The 22272-nt window shown below is 34.4% G+C and overlaps 1 protein-coding gene across 1 annotated transcript in view; it reads right to left on the minus strand.

The window, feature by feature from the left end:
* The window catches only part of LOC140751671 (proton-coupled amino acid transporter-like protein pathetic), a 46581-nt gene that overhangs the window by 21906 nt on the left and 2403 nt on the right, over nucleotides 1-22272 (minus strand). Inside the window, exons 2-4 of the mRNA XM_073085658.1 lie at nucleotides 18984-19106; nucleotides 14088-14238; nucleotides 4472-4593 (exon numbers count right to left, since the gene is read on the minus strand). Of these exons, the coding sequence (XP_072941759.1) occupies nucleotides 4472-4593; nucleotides 14088-14238; nucleotides 18984-19106 (396 nt within the window). The remainder of the gene's footprint in view (nucleotides 1-4471; nucleotides 4594-14087; nucleotides 14239-18983; nucleotides 19107-22272) is intronic.

Genomic DNA, 22272 nt, shown 5'->3' on the forward strand with positions numbered 1-22272 from the left:
GTCAAGATCACGGAGTACATTGGTAATTTGAAATTATCCATTACCTGTTCATGTAATGTTTTAAAAAAAAATGTATATTTTTGACATCAACTTCGTAGTTTTGGTTTTAATGCATTTTCAAACATACAAACCGACAGACAAAAATTTTTCTTTTTCAAATATATTCGATGTAAACACGTGAAGATTTCATTCTTATTATATGTATATCATAGCCGCATGAATAATAATGTTGTTTAATAATGTAATCAAATAAAACCATAGGTACATTTTGATGGGATTTTCTTATACAATAATTTACTTTTTATATAAATTTCATACGGTTCACAATTGCGTCATGTCTAGGTTTTCTCTATAGAAACATCGAGCGTCTCCTTGAGAGTGTTGGTTGTAAATGATACATATTATATTAATATAATCTATACAGATATTACGCACTAATATATTTTTTATTACAAACTATATAAAAGTCAGGTGAAGCCGAGGCGTTTGAAATATATATAATGAATATGAATTGTTCGGTAATAAGGTGTATCATAAGATAGTTTGACTAACTGTTTGTTTGGCTGGCTGGTATAAAATCATGATCAACTTTAATAGAACTTTTTCAGGTCATAGAAATTTTAGGTTGTGATTGATAAGGAGCCACATGTTATGTAAAACAGTTATAGTTTTAAATCTGACGATCGTGATGAGACAAAATTAGAATTGGACAAGATTATTAAAATCATGTCATGTCAAAGTATTTCAAAATTTTTAAATAAATCTGACCTTTCAAAGTAGGTAAAAATCGAATTCAAATATTCCGTTACATACATACAGGTCAAGTTAATAAAAGCGTGGCAAAAATAAAAGCGTGTTTAAAAAAAATCTTTTATCAGTTGTAGACACAAATAAGTATAGTTAAATAATGGCCGGTTTCTGAAGTCATTTTTCTTGGTAGGTAGTTTACGAGTATGTATTCAATCTATCGGAAACTATCCGTTTGATAACTACCTACGAAAAAAAAAATCCGCTTCCGAGGAACTCAATGTAAGACAAGGTCTGTTTAAACTCCGTTTAGATTAACAGACCATTTTAATGTGTTTATTCTTTCCATAACATTATTTGATTTTTTTTAAAAAACGACGTTTTGCGTAAAGTCTAGCAAATCTTCCTTAGTATAATGCATAACTTTTACAGTAAAATAGCCCAAACTATAACTTCCTTATGGGAATCTTGATTTAAAACTTTTGGTGAAAAAAAAAAAAAAGTTAAGCTTATTACACAATTGACAAGTATGTCGCTGACGTGAACGCATGGGTCCTTCGCTTTATTAATTAAATTTTGAAATTCATGCAATAGTATGTATTATTATAACTGAATATAAATTCAATTTAATGTAACGAAATTTCTTTCGGACTTTCAAAAGTGGGTTATGTGGCCCTACTTTGAAAGATATAATGTGAATTTGTGATAAATAACGTAAAAAATTGGGTTCATACAACTTATTACGTGTTGTACTTATTGTGTGAAATTCATGGTTTGTTTACCATTATTTAGTCTTTAACTTTGATATCATTCATTTCAAATATTCACGATATATTATTATTTTGATACTGCTTCATCAGTTGATAAAAGACGTACGTTGGAAAGGCAACTATTTGTATAAAATAACATTGTAATAATTAAAAGAAGTACTAAGTAGTAATAAAATAATGTTATAATAGTATTTTGAGTCGCACAGATTCATTTAGTGGCCAACTATAGATCTATCAGTATCTATCTATCAGTATAACAGTTATTGAACAGGTTGTTGAGCATTTCGAAATGGACTAATAAGATAAACGTCGTTATTCTGATGCGTAACTTTATCGAATCAATAGTTGTTGGAGATTTAACTATTGGACTTAGAATCCAGACATAAGTAAAGTGGGCAGCTAGATGTTGTCATTACTGTAGGTGTAGGAAACTTTGTGGTTTGATTTTTATTTATCTGGAGTTAAGATGGATTAGTGCAGATGCCTCGAGCAGTGTGATGTTCGCGGGTGTCTCTTGGTGATGCATATGGTTGGGTTGACCCAAGGTATTGAGTACCTTGAAGACATTAAGTGAATATTGCATTTTTAGAGTAAATTTGAGTTGAGCACTGGCCGAATGTTATCGTAAGCAAGGTATAAAAACTGCGGTGATACATGACTAGAGTGATCCTATATGAACATCACCTAGTTATAACCGTGTTTTTTATTATTTAACAATGGTCTAATGCATTCGCTTCAATACCTGTCGCGCATATGACATTTATGTAAAGAGTCCTTATGAACTATGCCTGCAACAGAAATCCGTGGTGAACACTGTTGGGGCAGATTTATAACCTAGGTAATACACAACTAGTGTGATTCTATATGAACATCACCTAGTTTAAGCCTTGGTTCGGATCAACAGTTCGGGCCTTTTACATGCGAGTCGGTATTGCAAGAAAATGCGTATAGTTAAAGCCATGTTTTTGATAAACAGTTCGGGCCTCTTACGTGCGAGTCGGTATTATAAGAAAATGTGTAACTCTTCTGGACTTAGGCATTAAACAACTGATTTTCTTTTGCAGCTCTTGCATCAGACCATACACGATCGAGGACGAACGTGTGAGCAGGACGGCCGAATGTTATCGTCGTTAATAAGAAGCTTGGATATTAACGATATCACATTTTTATAACGTTACATTAAAGTAATAAGTGACTCATTTGATACTACAGTTTAAAAACAGATGCGGGTAGGTGAAGTGGGGACGACACCTTGGCGGCGCTCGAATTAACAGAGAGCGACATTCTGGTCGGAGACTTCAGCAAGAGCAGTCGAATAACGGAGATACTTGTGTAGTTATAATACTTCTAATCACTAGTGTGAACTTAGTTACGTATAATTGTTATATCGTTACTCTGTACCGTTTATGTGACTATATTATTACATGACTTCAAGACCTTCAAGACGAGTTTGATTTCAAATTTATGAATCAAAACTTGGATAAAATAATTAAACGCTCCATGGTCACTGCTGAAATATATTGACGATTTTTTTGGCCATATCATGTTAGTTTTGCATTTATATGATAGTTTTGATCCAGGAGTAGTATAAGAAAATATATTCTATGAAAATGGAGGTCAATAAATACATCTCACAGTCACACATTCCATCTCATCTCATTTCCTCTCATCCCATCTCATGTCAGTATTTTTTCTCGTAAATGACAAAGGCTTTCAAGTGAGGCCAGTCCTGTGACATGTATATCTGCCCTTTTCGCAGATTGATTAACTGCGTCCCTACTAGGTTTGAATGAAGCGGTATTTTTTCGGCCTGATGTCCGTTTGACGAATATTAATAAAGCTTGTTTACCCAACCATGTTTACAAATCCGTATATCGGATGCAGGCAGGCATCCGATATACCCGGGTTTTTATTGTAATACCTGTGTTCGGGATGAAAATACCTAAGCTTAGTTTCCTGTGCCAAAACATGTTCGTCAAAAATATTTACGTTTCAAAAGTTGCTATTTTTAAAGTGTTTGTTTAGAACTCACTGGGTACTTTTAATTGCAACTTTTTAATTACGATATGGGAGTAGAAGACGAGTGTGCAGCCCACCTGATGGTAAGTGGTTTTTCCGCCCATGGACATGTGTAATCAACCGCAAATAAGATTATTTTCCTAATTGAGGCGGCCACAGCATTGCTACCTCTGAGGACTAAACTGGAATGCTCCGGAAAAGTATATCTGCCGTACCACACTCTTCAAACCAGAACAGTACAGTACTTGGCTCTGCGGTTATTAGGCAGAAATAGGTGTGGGGGTGCTTCCGCCGAACTACATAGGGTTCTACCAACTTCACAAATTCTATATCACATAATATGAGTATAACATGGGGGCGGCACACATGCCTCATAACAGCAGCGTAAAGCGTTGCTGTGTTCTGGTTTGCAGGGTGTGGTATACTATTCCTAGGCGTTCCAGATTATTCCTCTGATCTGAGGAGGAGGAGGATCTGAGGGGATCTGAGGACTAAGCTGCACTAAGCCCATCTGGAGTTGATTACAGATGTCTGTGAGCGGCAGTAGCCACTTACCATTAGGTGGACTGCATGCTCGTCTGTATGGCGGCATACTTTTTTCTGCTTAACAGCACCAGTGTTAAGTGCTGCAGTGTTCTGGTTTGAAGAGTGTGGTCAGGGAGACAACTTTTCCGAGGCGAGTCATCAGGGCCGCATCTGTGGCCGACCTCAACTAGCAATATAGTCCTAGTCCTATTTGGAGTTGATTACAGATGTCTAACAGCGGCAGTAGCCACTTAATCTCTGGTGGATTGTATGCTCATCTGCTATTCCTATATTATATAAAAAAATATCTGTTTTGCCGGGGATTCAACCTGGAGTCCTCTGCGCATTGGCTGGTATAGTGACTGCTCTGCCATGCAGGGCATCACCTTTATTATAAAAAAAATACGTACCTGACAAATCCTTCATACCGCCGTAGCGATTGCGGTCCGTGTTTGAATACCCTGGCACAGGTGTCTGTGTAGTTTAGAGCAGGCTCGCGGCACTCTCGGGAGATGTCTCGAGAGGTGCTCACCTGAAATCATCATCACTATCATCTTCGCCGATATCATCATCAACATCATAGTTTCCATTACCATCGTCTTTATTAATATCAAGGTTGACGTAATCAATTTAAAAAAAATTCAGATATTGGAAATATTAATTTTATTTTATTAACTAAAAGAATTAAGGTTGTGGTTGAAAAGTGTCAGAACTATTAGTTGTCCTGTCGGGGCTTCCCTATCGTAGCTTTATGACATTAATGTAGTAGAACTGTGACAAGGCAGATACACAGGGCGTGCGAACTTAGTTCTCAGGGGGGTTACCTCCAATTTTGTTTCGTATCACGACCTTAAGACAGTTTTATTTTATTCCTGCCGACTGATGTAAAAGAAGAATAATTTGTCTATTCCTTATCTTATTAAGAGGTAACGATACATTGAAACTAGTGTTATCTCTTTCGCACCATGGTCTTGATAGTATTCCGTCATACGCAGTTGGACAAATTTATTCCCTTATTCATTTTTCGCTTATCCATTGTATAAAACAAACTAAAAATGCCATATTTTGTTTAAAAAGTTAAGTTTCCTGCAAAAAAATATAAGAATTTGGACCGAAATAATACAAAACTGCTTATTGTAATATAATAAAAACAATCTTACTTTAACGAGGTCATGGTACGGAATTTCAATGTGTGATTAATAATATTCTTTTACGACATGGTGGTGACCCCCCACGGTAGCAACACGTCGAAGGCTGACCTTAGGTATAATACAGATGTCCATGGACGGCTACCTAGTATCTGTTAGGACGAATGTCATTACTTTTATGACCTACATAGCTATTAGTAACCGCTTTAATTAAAATATTTTTACAATATATTCCATCTTAATATATTTTTTACCTTAATAAATACCTGCTCTCCAATATTAAATGTGTCGCAAATAATAACTTGTAAAGCAATTTACATAAAAATACAAGCTGTGTTATTGGCAAAAGAAAATTTCAATATCACGCCGAAATACACATATATGAAATAATTGAAATGTGTGTATGTTTGTACACGGAATATTTTACACAGAAAATAGATTTCAATAGTACAAATAAGTATTATATAGAGTAGCTTATAAAAATATATTTTTCCCATCAGTAGGTTTCTGAAATATAATACACGATGAACAAATACAAAACATCCTTTAATAGAAAGTTGTTTTTTTTTTTAATTTTTTGTTTTATAATATAAGAGTATCAGACAAGCATGCAGTCCACCTGATGGTAAGTGGCTACTGCCGCCCATGGACATTTGTAATCAACCCCAGATAGGATTAGATATTCCTACCTGAGGTCGGCCACAGATGCGCCGCTACCCCTGAGGACTAAGCTAGAACGCCTCCGAAAAGTCTGTCTCCCTTACCACACCCTTCAAACCGGAACACAGCAGCGCTTAACACTGCTGTTATTAGGTAGAAATAGGTGTGGCGGTGGTGCCGCCGGAGTCGAACCACAAAGGGTTCTACCACCTTTATAAACGTTATACGTGGCTAAATAATAATAAAAGGTGGTAAAGCCATAATAAATCGTCCAGGTACCTATAACTGTACCACCTATTTCTAGCTTAAAACAAGTCTTTCAGGGCGATCATTTTTATCCTAAGAGTGTCAATACAACTGTGATTCAATTCAACTGGAGCCTGTTCCATATATAATTGGCTACAGCATTCATGAGCGGCAGCTAACATTTACCATCGTACCAGATAGACTGCAAGTTCTTTTGCTACTCCATATAAAAAAACCACTTGCTAATTATGTATGAATCAACCGAAGATTGAAATATTACAGTTACTTTCTACGAGAATTTATTTTTTTTTTATTTTAACAACTTTAATAACAAGGGTAAATATTAATGTGTCGTGCAAGTAAAGTCGCGGGTGTTCACTAGTTACGCGCAATTGAAATTCGTGCCGCTGTCCTTTTCGTGTTTTTCAATATTTATTCGATAACGATCTCCGAATAAATCGGGAATATAAGTGCGAAGTAAGGGGTTTTGGTGTGCACAAAAAACGACAAAGCGTCGGCACTCAACTTACATTTGTATTTGTTTTTGTTTTGTCAACTTACAACTTAATATTGTTATTTAAACCAATATCAAATGGTTCAGTATAAAAAAAATGATTGCATAATTTCTGAATTTATTATCTGGCGTTCTTACCAGATTTCAATCAAGATTTTGGTATAGGATTTGCGTCAAAATATCTTGCTGCTTTAAATTCAGGACTCGAATTCAAGACCATATCCCAATCCGAAATGCGGAATAGAAATTAATGATTTTGCACCTGTATTTTTGTTATCGAGGGGGAAACCTTCGTTCGTTCTTCGTTCGAAGGGGGAAACAGAGTTATGTGGGATTGCACCTAGCGTGCGTAGACTCATGCCTAACAGTAGTAGTAGTAAAAAATACATATTACAATAACAGTAATTGAGTGCCTTGATTACATGTGTATATCATAAAAACAATTATATCTAAAACTTATTATTATAAACCCAATTTATATTAATACGTCTTCAGACTTTTAAATTATAAATATGTAGAACAAATTTAATTTACAAATTTCAGTTAATTCAGTTACCATTTCGTGTTGTATATTGGGTAGGTGTGTGTTCATATTGTTGACACGTAAATTGAATTAATTCTGTGGAATAACCACGTTTAATATACGGTGTAAAGTGAGAGAGAACATTTTAGTGCTAATACACTCAATTACATTCAATTATAATACAAGGTTCATGTCTTCAAAATATAAATGAAATTGAAGATATACCTAATAATAAGTCTGGAAATACTCGTTATTAACTCCCGGTGTGTTGGAAGATATTATTTTATAAGGATACTAGCTGACCCGGCAAACGTTGTGTTGCCATATTAATAAAAAATGTTAAGGGTGAACAACCCTTATCACTTAGGGGTATGAAAAATAGATAGTAGCCGATTCTCAGACCTACTGAATATGCATATAAAATTTGGTAAAAATCGGAAAAGTGGTTTCAGAGGAGTACAGTAACTAACATTGTGACACGAGAATTTTATATATAAGATATATTTTTTAATATGTTTTCTAGTACATCTTAGGGTAAAAATACATAATTAAGGAAAAAAAAAACTTAAATAATACTCGTTCATATATTTAGTTACTTGTGTGTGTTATGCAGATAGGTAGACAATTTTCTATATCGCGAATTATATATATTCCGAAACGATTAAAAAACTACGACAATCTTTAAATATCGAAACGAGCTTATGTTAGAGCAATCTAGCGGGCTTATTCAATTTGAGGGGTCGTGGGTTTAGAACCAGTGCAAGACGCTATGTAAGCAAAATACAGGCAGAATAGTCACAAAATTATACGGGCGTTTTGCCTAAATTCAACGGCACGGAAAAACGTATTGTTGTGTGATAAAAATTAATATCGGTCCCATCTTACCTTTTTGGGTGGAAAATCTGTCAAAGGTATCTTGAGGGATCGGCTTATAAGGGTATTTTGTACCCACAATTCCCTGAGCAATCACCTAAAGTATTATACCAATTGTACAATTTCTTATTTTTGAGAAAAAAAGGTTTCCACGTTATCAAAAGTTTGTATAAGTTTAAAAAAGTTTATTTTTTTATAAATATGTGAAAACTACAAGTCATTGATATGTCAGGCTTTACGATAACGAAATTCAATAACGTCGTGGGTTACTAAGAATAGAGTTACGGGTTTAATACCCGGTCAAAGTAAATTGTCGCTAAACTTTTTTTCCTATGCAGAGAGCACGGAATAATGGTGAAGTAAGTTAAAAATCCTAATAATGTCGTAGGTTACTAAGAATAAGGTTCCAGGTTCAATGCCCGGCCAAAATAAATCGTCGCTGAGGTTTTTACCTATTCACAGCGCGGATAGCACGATGAAATTATAATGAATTTTGTATTTGAATAAATCGTAACAGGGGACAGATTAATAATATTATGCAAATTCTTATAATCATACTCTAGAGGGTAATACCTTAACTTTTGTTACGTGTACCGAGATACTAGAGCTTTTGAATACAGATGGTACTGAGTTGCATACGAATAAGCCAATTTAAGTTCTATTGTACAATAAGGCAAGCGCTTTTAAGCTTTATGTTGCTGCTATTGCGCTTTCTACCCTCATCGCAGAGTGCTGTCATGGCAGGGGAGGGGCACTTTAGGGGGCGGCAAAATTTGCAATTAGGAAGACCTCTGTTTGATGTAAGAAATTTTAGAAACTATCGGTTACCTTTTTTTCGCCGACTTTCGTATAAGTGGGCTTATACGCTTAGGTATCGTCTTTTCGTTCTGTTTTTTCCGCGTAGAAGCAGAAGGAAAAGGATTCATTAGTTCTAAGCCTTAAACGTTTCCGACTTGTCTATTTAGATGCCCCGCTACTCCTGAAGACTAAACTGGTATGCCTTGGAAAAGTATTTCTCACTTAGTATCCCCTTCATACCAGAACACAGCAGCACTTAACACTACTACTTTTGGCAGAAACAGGTACGGCGGTGATGCCGCCGGAGTCGAACTGCACAGAGTTTCTTCACCTTCAATTGATATGATTAATCGATTAGAAAGTTAACATTGTCCACCGACTTAATATCCATTACGTGGACCACGTGACATGAAATCATTCTTACAAAGGGTTAAAAAAAATCGGAAACCCTTTATTCGGACCCAAGTTACAAGTGTTCCTGACATGACGGATGACACTACGTTATCTGACGAAACCTTCGTCGCGGTGTCATGCGAACGTGTCCTGTACAAAAAGGGTTGCCACCTTCGTTTTTGCAAAAGAAAATAATATTTAATATTTTCCAAAAAAATGCAAAATATACGAATATTATTCGGAAATTAAAAAAAAAACACATATTATGTTTTTATTTATTCCCGACTTATTTTTAAATTATTATTTCTTTATTTAATCCACTCTTATTGGCTTTCATATTTGACTCTTATCATCAGAAACCTTACTATGCCACTCATGAAGCGATTTCAGTGAAGACGTCACCTGAATTAGTGATGAAAATATATAGTTGGCACGTTTCGTGCTATATTATTTTTGTATAAAATGTATAGAAGTTAAAATTGTTAAAAATGTAATACGGTTGGCAACCCTATGCATACGACAAAAGGTCGACGCTAGAACAAATGGTAAAAAAACACTTGAAATGAGTAAAGGTTTGAAATTCGGTCTATTTTTCTTTATGTTTGACTCCGCTGATTTTTCAAAGTATTTCAAATAAATGATGACTTATGTGCCTTTGTATTTTGTGACTACATTCACCAGTCTTTCAACTATATAGTAGCAATAAAAATAGCGGGCATGGGGAGGACAAGTGTCATCCAGGACGTATTACCGATTGGTAAAAGTTTTTAGATATAATTGAAAGGTGGTAGAACCCTTTGTGGTTCGACTCCGGCGGCATCACCGGCACACCTATTTCTGCCTAATAACAGCAATGTCAAGTGCTGTTGGGATCTGGGTTTGAGGGGTACCCGTGTTAAGGGAGACATACTTTTTCGAGGTATCCAGCTTAGTCTTCAGCACAGGTAGCACATCTGTGGCGGAACCTCAGGTAGAAATATTTAATCCTATCTGGAGTTGAATACAGATGTCCATGGGTGGTAGTAGCCACTTACCATCAGGTGAATTGCGAAGTGGATCTACTTATTTAAAACATAAAAGATTTCTAATACTGATATGGTTTTAATTTTAGACAGAAGGTCCCTTAATAAGGACTGAATAAATTAACCGACTTGCTAATACATGAAAAAGTAAGTTGTGAGACTTTTTTTACCAACTTATGTTTTTGATGGCATTAGTCTTTTGTGATCCTTACGATACAAAATAAATTCTATCCTTCGTTTCCTTTTTATATAGTTATTTTGAGAAATATCTCTAGCGTAAACACTTCTTATACATATAATAAACATTTTTCTTAGAAGCTTTAAGAAGATGTATACGTTAGCAGTATAGTATTAATCCCTAGCAATAAATAGGGATGTTCTGGGCTTACGTACGCAGTATATACCGATTTTGTTTATATTTTCGTACCAAAGGTATTTTCACTAGAATGGTTTTATCACGGTTTTACGCTATGTTTGTGAATCTAATTTTGGGGCAAGTTTCATAACTCTTTTCAGCAGAATGACATAAATACCGCCTGCCATAGGATATTTGTTCGGATTAACATTATATGAAACATTTTTTTTTAGAAAAGTAATAATACAAGATTCCAATTAGGGACGTCCTTCCCCCATCCGTTTAATAGATGACTCCTATTTTATATGAAAGTTACCTCGTTAAAGTTTGTATCGCAAGTTGGCTAAAAACGTCTTAGCCAGACTATGGTTAATTAAAATAGTTTAAAAAAACTAAAAAAACACGCTTTTATTGCTTGCCAATTGGCAATTGTCTATGAGAGAATAGTTATGAAGCGCAGTAAAATGCAACCCACGTTTTTTACTCTGAATTGAATTAAAAAATATTTTCTACTTTTTAGTTCGATTACAAATAAAATCGTGTTTTATTTCTTTTTTTTTTTAACTGTTATTTAATTTGATTTTTTAGTATGTGACAAACTCATAAATTGGGGAATCTAATAAGGATTAGGTATGGGAAACTGTTATTAAATTAATCAGAGTTGTGAGGATTGGTGAAAATTGAGCTCAAAGATTCCGTTACATACATATATACAACCCAAGGTAATAAAAGCGTTAAAAAAATAAAAATTGGTTCGTATGATAATGTATGAAAACAAAATGTAATATCTTAAAAAATAGTGTTTTCACTTCGTATTTGATATATATACGTATGACTTTGTTATAGGCTACACTTTTAGGTAACGTAATTATATAAGGTGTCTTTTTTTTTTAAGAATCTTAATAAATAATACACCCACACACACCCACAACCTGTATTATAACGCTATCTGGTAGTGTTTATTATAAGGATCAAACTACGTGTTGCTTACTCAACAATGATGTTATTCTTTGAAACTAAGAGGTGTAGGTGTTTCTTTACAAAAAACCTAAGTATTCTATATAGTTTGAAAATAACAAACAAAAGCATTACCTTGCTTACAGTTGATAGGTATTTGAGAAAATACAGGTATGACAAAGAGAAGTGTAATGAAAAGAAAATTAATTAAAATATTTTTCGTTTAGATGCGTTTTTCAAAAGGTAATGGAACCTGCATTGTACGTTTAATGTCATCTCCACTTCTCTTTTGTATAATATTGTGCGACAATTATTACAGGAACAGGATGTTTTACAACTGAAAATATGATTTTATCGACAACATAACTATTGTTGTAAATTATAATGAAGTAAATTAAAATTTACAATTGGTATGTCCAAGTTGTTAGTATGAGCGACTTCTAAAATCAAAATTTTACTTGAATTTGTGTATTTGTCTGTTAAATTACTTTTATCGGTATTTTCTGAATGATTGCATGACGACGACAGGGATAACGAGTCGTCATAGACCCATAACTGTGCCACTGCTGGGCACGGGTCTCCTCTCAGAATGAGAAGTCCGCCGCGCTGGCCAAGTGCGAATTGGTAGACTGCACATACCTTCGAAAACATGTATTTTTCTTAAGATTTCTTAGATATGCAGGCTTTCTCATGTCAGCTTTCACAGATTCAGCAAATGATAAATAATTTGTAAAACGCACAAAACTTAGAAAAATCGGAGGTGCGTGCTTGCGATTTGAACCTCGGACCCCCCAATCAAAGACTGCAGCGTAACCGCTTCCATTTCAAAAATCGGTGGTGAAACCAATGCCTTTTCTCTCTTATGGAAAATCCCACTTCGGAATTTAAAATTCCACGTTATTCTCATATTCGATGAGGATTTGCCCTAAAAAACAGGCGAGTGGTGCCGTAGGCGAAATGTTGTAAAACATGCAAGTTTTTATGTTGTATATGTATGTGGTTTTCATACATACATACATACATGAAAATGTAATGAAAAATTTTTGATTCCGGCGAGTTTGTCGAATAGAAATTAATCGAAAACTTGCCCATTGCAGGGTATGGGTTTCCTGATAGAGTAAGAGGAATTAGGCCCTTGTCAACCAAGAAGGTCAAGTGTGTAATGGTGGACTTCATCGAGCCTTTGAGAACTTTTCTTTAAAAGGAGAAACACAAACAAAAAATACAATATAATTTTAATTTGCACGTAACTTCGAAAAATCAGTTTACGATACCGTCCAGATTGAGAGGCCGAATTGTTTAAAACATTAGGCCTCATATTTTTAATATTATTCCCTAGTATCCGACTTAATTTTGTAATCATTCACGATTCACACAAAACGTTTCAAAGAAGGAACAACAAAATGACGTTACTAAAATCTTGTAAAAATAATAAGCTTGTTAAAATATGAAAGATAATTATTATAAATTTATTTTTAGTTAGATTGCTTTCTACGCCCATAGCTCCACACTTAGGTATCCTGTGTATAGGTTGCACGAACACAGACAAATACACTAATACACTGAATTAGAACATAAATCTAAATTTGTGTGGTAAGGGAGACTACTTTTCCGAGGCGTTCCAGCTTAGTCCTCAGGGGTAGCGGCGCATTTGTGGCCGACCTCCGGTACGAATATCGAATCCTATCTGAAGTCGATACAGATGTCCATGGGCAGCAGTAGTGACTACTACCATCAGGTGGACAGCATGCTCGACTGCTACTCCATATTATAAAAAAAATCATCGTATAATGTTTCATATTTAGTCAAAAATTTAACTCGGAACGCTTTGCAGACCAATGTGATAAGTGTTTAGTCACGCGGGTCGTAGAACTTCGTTCAAAGGCCTTACCGCTAGATATACCTATTTCTGCCTTATTAACAAAGTCAAGCACTTCTGTGTTTGCGTTCAGTTTAAGGTTAATTTTCCTTGGTTGGAGACACGAGGAATTCAAACTTAGGTTTTAGGGATAATCACACATTCGTGGCCGCCGTTAGGAAATATTCCAATCTTTTTTAGTGAAAACCACTAACTATCCGATAGACAATAACCTCGTTTGCTAAATATATCAAAGGGAAGGGGAAACACATATATTTTTTTATATTCGAAGGTATCGAAATGCCGGACGGTTACAAATGTGTGTACGTATTGAGCAGCTTGCTGATTTCAATCAGTTTTCACGCTAGCAACTTGCCGTAATAAAATACAGCGGTCTTTTTGTTCCCACCCCTATATTTTATTTTTATTGCGTCACGTGAGTTAGGATTTTCAATTACAGCGGCTTCGGAACAGGCTGGCACTTGTACGTTTTATATAAATCTGCATAAAAGGGTAGAAGATCGTAAATCAATTAAACTTATTATCTAATGTTTATTAGTTTTGTTTTTGTTTCCAAATTAATTTAGATTTCAGTTTCACACATATTTCACACTCATAAGACGGTGACGTCGTATCAAATCAGTTATAATGTAAATTACAAGTCTTGTTAAAAACTTACCAATATATGAACGCAGTGTGTGGCAATCAACCCCACGAGGGCTGTGCCTAAGCAGCCAGGAATGAGTCCAGTATGTTTGAAGGCGACTGGCATTGCGAGCAACCCTGACCCCAGGGATGACTTGAGCAGATGCACGAATGACCCAATAGTTCTGGAATTAATTGATGTATTTAAAAGACGAGATTGAATGTGATTGAGAATGACCATCCATTTGTATGTTTTGCCCTGTATTTTTTACTAGTTTTTGCCCGCGGCTTCGCCCGAGTTTAAAAGAAAATAATATGACATACTAACATACATAAAACTGAAAATTCGTACCTTCATTGGAATGACAGTGGCTCCATTTGGCGAAAATTGGTCGTACCAACTCTGAAACCTTCGTGGGCTCATGAACAACAACTTTGCTAAAGATCATCACTTGATCAAATGCATAGTTTACGATTCAATCCTTACTATATCGATTAAAATAATTGACTTTTTGGTCCAAACGATCGATTCTCCAATTTATCGATCTTAGATCGCAATCCCTAGTTCCCGTGGGATTTCCGGGATAAAAACTATCCTATGTCCTTTCTCGGGTCTCAGATTATTTTTGTACAAAATTTCATTAAAATCGGTTCTGTGGTTTAGGCGTTAAGAAGAGACAAACAGATAGACAGACAGACAGAGTTAATTTCGGATTTATAATATTAGTAAGATAATATAGGCGAAGCTGGCGAGCATGCAGTCCACCTGATTGTAAGTGACTACTACCGCTCATGGATAATTGTAATGAACCCCAAAAAGGATTGGATATTCCTATTGTATATACATAAACTATTTTTTGAATCAATCCGAAAGTAAATTTGACATAAGTTATTTATGAAATAACTACATTTTTTTGGGATAAACTATAGCACAAAATAGGTTTAGCCGTCAAACAACAAAATCATTCTTTTGAAGTCAACCGAAATTGACGACAGTAAGTAATCTTCAGAAGGATGGAAGGATTCTTGTCAAGTAAGAGTTTGCGAGCATGTATGAAACATTTCCTCGATGTGTTCCTTTTTGGTCGTAAGCTGGTGTAATGCATCTGTGGCTGACATCATGTAGGACCTTTATAGTAGATTACTACTTACAACCTCATCAGGTATTCCTCACTGTCAGGTGGATTGTATGCTTATTTGTTACTCGACTTTCCTAAAAGCTATTCTGTAGCTCTCACGTTTGTAGTAATAGTGAAAACAAAGAACGTTTATAGCTCCACAAACTTCAGACTCAACGACATAAACGTGGCAATATTTTTCAAAGTTTTTCCATTACCGGCCTTGCGAGATTTTATCTGAAGAAATAAGCTTGGATGGAAATGTTTCATTCATTGGTAAATATCAGTATACCTGCAATACTTTCTATGACCCATTGATTTTTTTTCTTCGTATTACGCTATGTCAATGCAATGCGACTAAACGACTCAATTTCACTTGTGTGATAATTTCATAAGTTCACAGGCGTTTAATAGAAGAGCAAAAGCAAATTTCTGATATTCTTGCTCGATACACTTGTGAACAATGAAGAACACAAGCCTGTGTTCATACAACAGTAGAACATATCCGTGTAAAACAACTTTCGCAGGAGTGTGTTCTATTGTTGGGAGGTACTCAGTTATCGAGGCTTGCGGTATACTCCACCACACAATACCAATGTACCCTGATGGAGGAAGTAACGGGTAAGAGACCAATCTGCATCGGATTCTAGTAGCGAACGAACCTTTAGTCCATCTAATGTAAATATTGCTCATTTGCAACCATACCCTTATTGCACAGGGGTTCTATCTCAGATGCCGTCGAAAAAGTCAATCACAGATGTTTTCCTCATTTGTAAGTCAATCGGCATTTATACCTTTTCACGGAACGCAAAAAAACTTCTTCTACTACACCTCCACCAGATGTCAAACCGTTCGTAAGACCTCCGAAAATATAATAATGACTGCTTTCTAAAGACAATAATTGGAACCCTTTCATACAACTGAAATAATAAAACTATTTCTTGAACCAATATACAACATTTTTTATTCCCGCGTAAAATACAACTCAAACGTCAATACCATTTTTTTTCTTTTTTGGCTAACCCATACAATCGTACCTGCCAGTGATTATATAAATAAGAACGTAATATTATAAAAAAAAAACACATTATGATAATGAGCAATAATTAATTAAAATAAAACTAATAATAAAATAATTTGAACACATTTGTAACACAACGAAGCGCGTTATTAAGTTTAATTATTAGCGATCATCGATATATAGCTCGACTGCGCCTAATGTTAATTAAATTTATGTTCTTGCAACGTTCCATTACTTAACAACTGCATGGAAGTAACCACCAGGGAAAATTGCTTAGTAAAATATGCATGACAATGTAGTTCTTGCATATCTGATTAAATATTAATACGTACCTCTACTCGCAGTGCGCCGCGTTCCTTATTGGCTCATTAATATAATTAAGTATTTGAACAAATATGGTTCAAAGATATGGCGATAATAAGCAGGCGCTACATTAAAACTTTGGCAATAATAACGATTCTTCGTCTTTCGTTTCAGGAGACAATAACGTGGCCTTTTTCTGCTTTAACAGCAGTGCAGCACCAGCGCTTAAGCTGCTGTTCTGGTTTGAAGAGTGTTGTAAGGGAGATACATAAATTTAATCATATTTAGGATAATTATATCCAAGTGGACTGAATACGCTTAATTAATTTTAATAAAAAGTAAGAAAATGATTTATTTTTGTTGCGGACGAAAATTTTAGATATTTAGATGTAGATTACACGTGGATATTTAAGCTAAACTTTGTTTAAAAGTTATGTACGCTTTTGGTTGCATTGGTATTTATTTAATATTAATTAAGTAAGGTGAACAAAAAGTATTTTAATATATAATAAGTCAATAATTAAATTATTAATATGCTGTTACACTCATATTATCACAACAATTTCGTGTGCCAGTTTCCCAATTGAAAGATTAGCCGGGGATCAAACCTTATACTCTTTATAACACGTAGTGACCGGTACATCAAGCGTTCTACTAAATTAGCGAAAATATTTCAGAATGTCACGCAATTCATTTCAAAGCTTTATACAAGCCCCCTGATTCCCTAAAACGTGACAAAAATGAAAGCACAATCTAGGGACTGAAGCGAATGTCTACAATATTGGGTAAATAATAATAGTACAATTTTTATCTGGGTGGCGAAGAACAAGACAGCAAAGGAATGATTACCGTCTGTTGACTAAGCTTTCCGGAAAAGTTGATTTAATATCCCGCTGAATATTGATACGAAATTCAATAAAAGGTTCTGGAAGTGGCACCTTAATGGTGTGTTATATAAAGTTAGGGTAACATTGAAAGGACGAAAGGATGTACAGTCACGAGCATAAATATATGACTATGGGCACATTAGCAAAAATATTTGACCCAATAACGAGTTCAGTAATATCTGCCTGAACGAATACAGCAAAAATATCTGACATTAATAGGCAGCAAAAATATATGATGATAACGTTGATCAAATAATTGTGACCACCTTACGAAGCAAAATTATGTGACAATATGTATTCACTTTTGTTACTTCCGCACAAAATCCAACTGGGACGTCAAAACGAGTTTTTTTTATTTTTTATGCTAATTCAGAGAATCGTATCAGCCAGCGACTGTATAAATAAGAACGTATTATAATAAAAATAACACACCATGAAAATAGTACAATATAATATTTTAATAAAATAATTTCAATAGGTTTCTAACAATACACTATATAATGTGCCCATAGTCATATATTTATGCTCGTGAATGTACCCTTTCGTGTCCGGAATTCACGTGTACGATATAGTAAATTTTGCGCAAGTCCTATAGTCTGATTCATAATGAGTGTCCAAAATGTAAACAAAGGTGTTGACCTATCAAGAAAATACGTTTCATATGGTAGTTTCTTATTTTTGACGATATTAAATTAATACAACAATAATAAAATAACAATCTAAATAAATTAAGATCAATTCACATTTTCTTATATTTTTATTACCTCAATTTCGTTCCATAGAGTAATAATAATAAAAAAACAAGGCTTATGGTAGAAAATTAAAATGTGATAATGGTAACACATCGGAACCAAAACATTTCTTGTGCCGTCATTTTTAAGTTTCGTAGCTGATGTTATTCATTTTCGTGATTGTAATCGAACTCAAATGTATTATTGTTTTCATAGCGTTTGTTAAATTGTGAATAATTGTAAAATTTTCATTTTTTGTTGAGTTTGTAAACATTTTTGTTTCTTGTTAATTTTGACAGTGACATTTGTTTGTTTACATTTTGGACACCTAATTATGAATCAGACTATAGATATTTTGAGGCAAACTAGTATAGTATCCCTACTATACTTATAAATTGAATTGTATTTACAGCAAATCTTTTGTTTATTAATAATAATAATAATAAACAGTGATAATGACACCTTACATAACATTACACACACACACCCGACAATATCAACCTGAAGTAACACTTGGCTGAGCCTGTGTTACTTCATAGGTATAACCTGATAAATCTAGAGAAAAATATATATACAAAAACTCATAATATATAATAAAATAATAAATAATAATATTTTTTATTTTCTTCTTTTGCTAAATTTCATGCGTATCTACACTTCAGAAAGCACGTCAGCTGTCAGTCTCGATACTCACAATTATTGTCAATAAATAGCAATTGTTAAACCTAATTACTAATTTAAAAACTTTCGATATAAGTTATCCATATTCCTATCCTTCAATATGGTAATCGTGTGATTGAGTACTAAACCCTTTCCGATCGTACGTATAGTTTTATAAGGGTTGCCCAAAAGAAGTATTCGAAAACTTACGAAGTAGGGTGTGGAACATTTCTGTGCTCGAAGGGGTTGTATGTCTTCAGATCATCCAAACTTTTCTGATGCAATGTGATCGTTGAATTTGCTGCTGTTGACAGATCTTCATTCTTTTCCTTGCTGTTGACAATTGATTTAACTACATATTTTAAGATAATAAACCAACTTTTTAATAAAGTGTATCTAATATAATTGATATCCAATAAGAAATAGTTATTATATTTCAATGTGATGCATGTAGTGCCTAAGTAATCCCACGCGCGCGTAAATGTATGCGTGTGTGCGTGCGTGCTTGTGTGCACGTGCTTGTGTGCACGTGCTTGCGTGCTTGTGTGCACGTGCTTGCGTTTGTATACGTATATAACTACTTGCGTGTGTGTGTGCGTGCGTGTACGCGTCACAGAGATTTCCATCAAAGTAATATTTTAATCAAGGGATGATTGTAGCGGATTCAATTTACTTGAATACATACATTTGCCACAGGTGGGCGAGCGTTCAAAGGAAATTTGATGACATTGTTTACGGAACATGCTAGGAACAACGTTATAAATGTGGGATTATTGTGGGCGCTTCTGTGATATAAATATGTTACATACGACTAACTCAATGACGCAATGTCATATTCAACCAACTAAAATCAAACAGTAGCTGCAGTATGAGCTACTATTTGATTTTAGTTGGTTGAATATGACATTGCTATTATGTTAGTCGTATGTAACATAATCATATCACAGACCAACTAAAATTAAATAGTAGTCCTTAGTATGCATCAGTTCTGATACAGTCCGCTGGGAAGCTGATTGGAAATGTATGTGCAAATTCGTAAACAAATACAAAAACAGTCATTTTTGTAAAAACGTAAAAACTCATACTAAGGATATAGGTGCTGTGACTGAGGTCGATGTTACGTGCGTTACAATAAAAATCAAGGTCAAAGTTTTGCCTCACATGCAAAAGTTTCGGGTTCTATCCCATTTAGTTAGAGATTTTAATTATGTACTTAGATGGAATTTTGTGTCAGGTTGTGTACACATTCATCTTTGTGTAATATTATGCATGAGACACATTACATAAATAATACTTGTGTGTTTTTATTTCGTTTAGATTAATTTAGAAAGTGTATTTTTTATTTCTATTGCATCTAACAAAATGAGCTTGTGATGGGGAATCTATGCTGACTAAAACTTTGACAGACATAATTCGTCTGTTACTCTAATATTATAAATACGCATGTACATGGGCGGCAGAGACCGCGTACTATGTACCATACCTGACTAAAAGGTTCATTACAATTAAAAAGTTGCTTTTACATCACTATCATAACGTAGTAGTTATGGAGGACGGCTGTACCTTTAAACTTTTTACTGGTGACATTAACCTTCGTAACGTACGAGCATGCAATACAAACGACCATTTAAGCCGCTTTATGCCGTTTCGTGTTGAACCCACTTCAATCATGGAAATGTTTTTCCGAATACCGGATAAAATGTTTTATATCTTTGTAAATATTTTTTTGATATTCATAGATAATCTGAATACATTTTTATAGTCAAAAGCAAAATAACGGAATTAATCACACTAAGTAATGTCCTCGAAATGGATATTACAACAAAGTTAACCTGTATTTATATCTACAGACCGGAGAGTTATTTTAAAATTCTTAATCTGTTCATCTACTTCTGGAGCTGATTGTACCTATGTACCTTAGAGATAAATATTATATGAGATAAACAGATAAGATGTAAGTACAACTCTTATAACCTTGACAGCGGAGTCGATGACCCTAAAATCAAGAATATACTTGTAGGTGTATATTTTTTGTATATTTGAACATATTATAAGATCCTAAATCCAGTGGTTTTGACCTTGACATTAAGATTTAAAACATAATGGAAAATCGTGGTCTCAAGACCATGTTCATAAAACTTGAATGATGCTTGTAATACAAATTCATTCATTTGCATATACTTGTCGCTCACACGTTTTAATCAATAATCGAGATATCACTTCTCCTTCTTCTTCTTCTTCTTAAAAGTCCTTCTATTATGAATTACAATCCTTATAGAATCACATTCTTATTCTAACTAATAGGTAAATGCAAATGTAAGTTTTTTTGTTCGTTACTCTTTTACGCTATTAACTACTTGTACACCAAGAGCGAGGCCGCGGGTAAAATCTATTTACATGATATCCAACAACAACGGCAAAAAGTTCTATCACGATTTGATTCTCATCAACGTCCGAATAATTAAAATGAACATTGAATATCCGTATATACGAGTAACGTAAAAAAGTCGCCAAGTACGAGTCGAACTCGCCCATGGAGGCTTCCGTACCACCAAATGTTCATTATTTTTTTACTTTTTTTTTACTTATTCATTTTATTATTTTCAACGATAGTAGTAAACGGATTGTAAAAATATCACCGTCTTCCTACAACCTACTACCGATACTACCTACCGTACAGTTTATCAGTTAGATCGAAAAATGCGGCTTAAATCCGGTTTGTTGTATGGAGACTCCCTTTAATATTCAACTTTATTTTATTTTTAGTAATTGTTGTTATAGCGGCCACCGTTATGCATCCTCTGTAAATTTCATGTGTCTATCTATTACGGTTCCGGAGATATATCCCTGTGACAGACGGACAGATACCGAAGTCTTAGTAATAGGGTTCCGTACCCCTTTTACCCTTTGGGTACGGAACCCTAAAAACCACACGAGTGCACATACTTGTTCATACAATCAGAATTCCGGATTGCGTGATAGCAATTCGCAATAATCGAATCTGCGAGAGGCACGCGAACGTCGAATTCTCTTAGATATAGCACGATTTACAATTTTTATTTCCTTTTTTGTGTGCACGAATAATTTAGCTGACTTTAAATTGTTGTTAAGTTATTTTATGAGTTCTGCATGAATCAACATTGAATAATAATTTAGATTTTGTAGATACTTAGCTCGGCAGAATGCTAGGAAGTATTATGTAGAATACAAAATATCAGAAATCTCTTAGAAAAAGAAGTTTTATAAGGAAATATTATAAATAAACGCATAATTTAGTAACTCGTTTAAAAACACGTAAGTAAATGAATGTTATCTTAAAGAATAAAAAGACAAATGCTTTTTAAAATATCGTATTGTTAAATTACTTATTAATATTATAGTACACATTTATAATTATTATGAAAACTTTAAGACGCTCTTTACCTTATGTAATGTATACAGATGAACTCAGACTAAAGCAAATATAGATATAGGTTACAAAATAATGAGGTGTAGTCTG

The sequence above is a fragment of the Epargyreus clarus genome, unplaced genomic scaffold, assembly GCF_041222505.1.
Source record: "Epargyreus clarus isolate Ecla_fem2 unplaced genomic scaffold, WU_Ecla_fem_2.2 ptg000023l, whole genome shotgun sequence".
Taxonomy (NCBI): domain Eukaryota; kingdom Metazoa; phylum Arthropoda; class Insecta; order Lepidoptera; family Hesperiidae; genus Epargyreus; species Epargyreus clarus.